The sequence below is a fragment of the Pygoscelis adeliae genome, unplaced genomic scaffold (assembly GCF_000699105.1).
Source record: "Pygoscelis adeliae isolate BGI_AS28 unplaced genomic scaffold, ASM69910v1 Scaffold191, whole genome shotgun sequence".
Taxonomy (NCBI): Eukaryota; Metazoa; Chordata; class Aves; order Sphenisciformes; family Spheniscidae; genus Pygoscelis; species Pygoscelis adeliae.
The window spans coordinates 1081871-1086951 of NW_008824114.1; the positions used below are offsets into that span (position 1 = coordinate 1081871).

Consider the following 5081-nt stretch of genomic DNA (forward strand, 5'->3'; position numbering starts at 1 on the left):
AAAACCTGCAGTCAGCCAGCCAGGTTGTTTCTAGAAGTCAAGATGTGTAAAAATGGCCTTCTTAGCCCAATGATGGGGAAATATGTATATATCTATATACTCATAAATCTCTGAACAATTTACTTGCTGAACAATGAAAACAGGTAAGTCCTGCCAACAAGCAACCCTGTCATTCTAAGGGTATCATGCTGGCTGTACACATTACATGCCAATCACTTGTAAAATCGCTATGTGGCAGGACTTTATTTCATAATTAGCACAGCAAGAAGGAATATTGCTTTGACTGCAAATGCAGGAAGGGGACCAAAACTGAGTGAGCTGAATGCGATGGCACACATGTGGAAACTTTCATGCTCAGATGATAACAGAGGGAATAAGATGGAAAGAGACATGATCCGAGGGCAGGAACACCGGTGTTTTACTCTCAGATCTGCCATAGGCACTTTCTGTAGCCCAACACAAGCATCCAACTTCAGTGCATTTGTTTCGCTAGCTGTAATATTGGGTTAACAATTATAACAATGGACATGTATATTTGGAGATTCTTTATATCACCTGTACAAAACCAGTAGTAATGATAGTACACATAATACAGCTCTTCACTATTCTTATCTCCACAACTGCCAAGGGACTTGTTCTGCTGAGAATACTTTAGATAGATCCAGATATAATATGGAGAAAAACTATCATAAATAATGTGTTAATTTAAGAAAAATGTGTTCATCCTACTATGGTAGAAATAGCTTTTTGGTATTGCAGCCACATAGTTCGGTCAATTAATTTGAAATCTAACATATTCTAATGGTCCTGAGATGAACAGAATGAAATTAGTCCAACATGTTAATTTCACATTTGATTTTATTTCCTGTCCCGAGTCACTCAGACACAGAGATTAACCTCTCTGGCCCATATCTTGCTATTCCTCCTGACAGGGACAGCCGTAACGATTAGACTTCATTGTAGATCAAAGATTTGTGCCATATATGCGCTGCAATATTGAGAACAGCAGACAGTTTAATTCTGTTCACGCCACTGACAACAGAAAAGGATGAGGGCATTCACTAGGAGTCAGGCTCTTGGTTTTTGGGTGGCTGACTACTTACAGAGGTTGCAGAATCAACATCAACTTTGCACAGATAGTAATGGGTGCTCAGGTGCCTAACGGGCATTACCATGCATTTTGTTGCTTTCCACAAATTTGTCATCCAGCAGGTTGATCTCCTTGTTATTCCCTTTACTGTAACGTTCCACATTCTCCTCCAAGTACCAGGACTGATTTTCATCAAAAACCAGGAACAGTAAAGCAAACTCCCTCTTTACATCCTTCCTGATCCCATCAGACTGCAGTGCCCCTCTCCGGCAGATCTTCAGGGGTCCAATCAGACCGCTGTACATATCCTAATCAGAATGAAGGAGAAAAACCTCTCAGGCAAGGACCTTCTCACTCTCTCTTTTGTATGCAGTTCTTTGCCTTTCAGCAACCATATTTTCTGTTCCCTGCATCACCCCACTTAAAACAAACGGTGCTACTGTCTGAGTACTCTCATTGGTGAAAATCAGCTACCAAAGCACAAGAACAGACTATACACGCTCTTACAAATGCAAATCCAGAAGTCAAATATGAATGGAATCAAAATATTCTCCACTCTGTGGCTGCAAAAACATCTGCAACTTGAGATAAAAAGGCAATGATCTCTGGGTTGAATGTGATGGTTTATTGCAGGATCCTCCAGGTTGTTTCCCTGTGAAATCAGTGCTATGACAATTGATCCTAGCAATGTTCAAATCTTCCTGCTTTATCCATGAGGCCTAATTTTGGACAATTTCTGTCTTTCTTGATTAGCCCTATGGCTCTCACTAATAGAAACCATGACTTACTGGGAGATGTTCTCATATCCTGCAAATAACTGAAGGAAGGTTAGTGTCAAGGAGACAGTGGAATTGTTTTATGAAGGTTTGTGTTAGGAAAAAAATAAGTACAAACATCAGGACAAATTTGGAGAATTTCTTGTCCCCAGGAGAGCACTGGACATGTCACCAGGTGGTTCTTCTACCTCTCGGCCATGTCAAACTCTAAATTGTATCGAGCTCACATTGTTTTCTAGAGGGGGTGAAAAATTGGTCTAACTCGGCTTTTCTGGTTCTAACTTCTATTTTACCTTTACTGGGTCCACCATGGAGTAGTAGATCCAAGGAACACAGGCTGAATCATTTGGCCCTGGGCCAGATCTCTCGGGAACTTCCCATCGGTATGTCACAATGTCACCTGAGTGACAGAGAAGCACCAGTGTGATACACTCACTCACTAGTTTGCTGAGCAGCATGCAAAGCAAAACAAAAAAAAGCAGATCCTGTCTCCAAAGTGCAAATTCAATTCTGATTTTGTTGGACATTGCATCTTCCTTCCTCAAACACTGAAAAGCAGGATGGAAGCTCCCATCTCACAAGCAAAGCAGAGGGGTCACGGGATGCACACACTATTTGGTATCAGCACAACTCTTATCTGCCGCCTTTGAGACTGGACCTGACCAAGGAAATTCCACCTCTCTTCAGTACAGATGGAGCTTGAGATGATCTTTCATCTCTTTGAAGTATATTTATGATGCTTATTCAAATTCATTTTTAAAATTACTATTTTGCATATTAGCAATACATTTCAGAAAGGCGGGGTCTGACTGAAAACTTGTTTGTTGCTTAGACACCCCGCGCAAGTTGGAGGGGACCAAAAATTATACAAATCGGCATCTGGACTGTGAAACAAACCGGTGATTTCAGTCAGCATCCTGGCAAGCAATTGAGCATTTCTCCTATTTCATACTATTTTCATACTATTGTGCACATCACAAAAAGTATAGGTCCCAAAGAAGAGGGGCAGGCTTCCCTCATCATGGGCCATCAGCCCAGGGCTACCAAGGACTGACTGAGCTGTGAACTGCCATCATCTTTCTCCTTCCTACAGACAGACCACACTCAGTGGGGGGATAAGGCTGCACACGGAACAGTTTGTGCTATGCTTAACCCAGAAGTCAGCAGAATATGAACTCCCAGGGCTGCCATTCCCACACAAGTGGTATCACTAAAACCACGGTGAACCTGAAAGACCAGTTATTGTTCGGTTCCAGTTCTTACCATAAGAAAACAAGTACATCCAAGCCTACTTAAGGAAACCAGTCTAGCTATAGGCTAAAATTGACTTCATAAGCCCACATAGGAATATGGCTGGAGACCACAGTGACTTACCAGGGTTTGCTACTTGCAGCTGTCCTGTCTCCCTTTCCAGCACCCCGTGTGCATGAATGGAGTAGGGTCGTGTGGCATTGTTCTTAAACACGATGTTGAGAATATCTCCCACTTCCGCCCACAGAAAAGGACCTTGAGATAGGAATAATGTACTCTGAGACTAGCAAAAACTGTTAGGGTTTCTCCTGAGGATATTCCCATCTCTCCCTCATCATCTTCTCTTTTTGGGAGGTAGAGATAAGGTAGAGAAGAGGGAGGGGAACATCATAAATATTGTAAGGGAATATGTCTGGGGAGAATTGGAGGTCAGTCCCAATTCAAGTAAGTCTTAGAAAACCAGACTGAGTTTCACAATGAGGGAAGTGAAGGTTGTTACACATTTTAACTGTGCCCAGTACAACTAAGGCTTGATTTCTGAATACTGCTATGCTAAATTTCACAGCATCTTGATCATGCCTTGCTGCTGGTTTCAAAGAATGTGGTAATATTCAATTTGGCCTGACAGTGTCACAAATCAGAGCTGCAGCCTATTTTGAACAGCATATACTGCCTCAGCCTTGCTGCTCTGGCACCACTTACAGTCCTGGGTTCATAACACAGAGCTGTGTCTCCATGGACTTCCACTGGGCATTGTAATGTGCTCCTCCACTTCCCAAGGCCTGCCTGCTTTTGCCCCAAAAGCATTTCTCACAGCTACAGATTTTCATCTTCATCTCTCTGACTGCTCTCTAGAAGTCAGCAGTTATTTTTGTTCCACAGTCAGAGAAATGCAGGTGTGAAAAATACTTTGCCCAAGACATGAAAGAAAGTTGGCACAAAGGCAGGCACGAGAACCCAGTCTTCTCTACTACAAACTGTGTTCAGGACCCTCTTTCTCCAAAGCTGGCAGACCTGGATAGGAGACAGTCTGAATTTCTCCTCACTTGCATACACAGCAGATGCCTAAATATCTAGGAGGCCTTCAGATTACAGCCCTCAGCCACTGAAGCTCTAGACTCCAAATCCCATCACTGTGTGAGTGGAAGATGTACCCTCTGCACATATTCTTACCTAGTATCCCTAGGTGTTCATCACCATTTATCCTGGCCTTGGAGGTCTGGAAAGTCCCATCGGTGTACTCCCTGTAAACTGCTTTCTTGTACCTGGAGCCGAGCAGTCCATTCTCGTTGCTCAAAAATACATCAGCGTAGCTGAGAAATGCAGAATGAGTGCTGAGATACCCAAAAGCTCACAGGGAATAAACAGCTAACTTGTGGCAGAGAGTTCACTAATTGAATGGGTTTCCCAGAGACCTGCTTTGGCTGCAAAGGTGGGTACAGTGATGTGGAAGGCTGTGGCTCCCATCAGCAGCACCACCAGTGGCAGCATATGCACCATGTTGCGAGATGGCCAAGATACCTAACAGACTTCACCAAGGTCTACTGAGAAACTTTGCCAAAGGCTTCCCCAGAAGAAGGGCTCTACCTCTCCGCAGAATGGTTGTGCCGTTCCCTTTCCCAGCTTCGATCAGGCGCGTAGTCCCACACCACCTCCTCTGCCATGATGTAATATGTCCGCACCCCCTTGTACTGAAGGGCAGGAGCAGGATCCCTTTTTCCACACTTGGAAACGGAGTAATGTTCCCTCATCCCAGCCTGATAGTGGTTACTCGTCTGGCAGTAGATCTCAAAAGTCCCTGAGGGAGGCAGCACAAACAAGGAAATCAGCTACTTTTAAAGATCCCAGGAAACAGCTGCTTCCCATGCAGAGCTTGTGACATGGCTGACATCGGTATGTGTGTTGCGTGTATCTGGGTGTTTAGGGAGCTTGGTTGCCACAGGCCGAGATTAAAAGGGGTTGTA

At 43.8% G+C, this 5081-nt stretch overlaps 1 protein-coding gene across 2 annotated transcripts in view; it reads right to left on the reverse strand.

The window, feature by feature from the left end:
- Nucleotides 1-5081, reverse strand: part of HEPH (hephaestin) — a 26717-nt gene that overhangs the window by 4530 nt on the left and 17106 nt on the right. For both annotated transcript variants that reach the window (XM_009334269.1, XM_009334270.1), the window contains 5 exons: nt 4705-4915; nt 4291-4430; nt 3241-3372; nt 2160-2266; nt 1173-1398 (listed from right to left, as the gene is read on the reverse strand). In XM_009334269.1, the coding sequence (XP_009332544.1) occupies nt 1173-1398; nt 2160-2266; nt 3241-3372; nt 4291-4430; nt 4705-4915 (816 nt within the window). The remainder of the gene's footprint in view (nt 1-1172; nt 1399-2159; nt 2267-3240; nt 3373-4290; nt 4431-4704; nt 4916-5081) is intronic.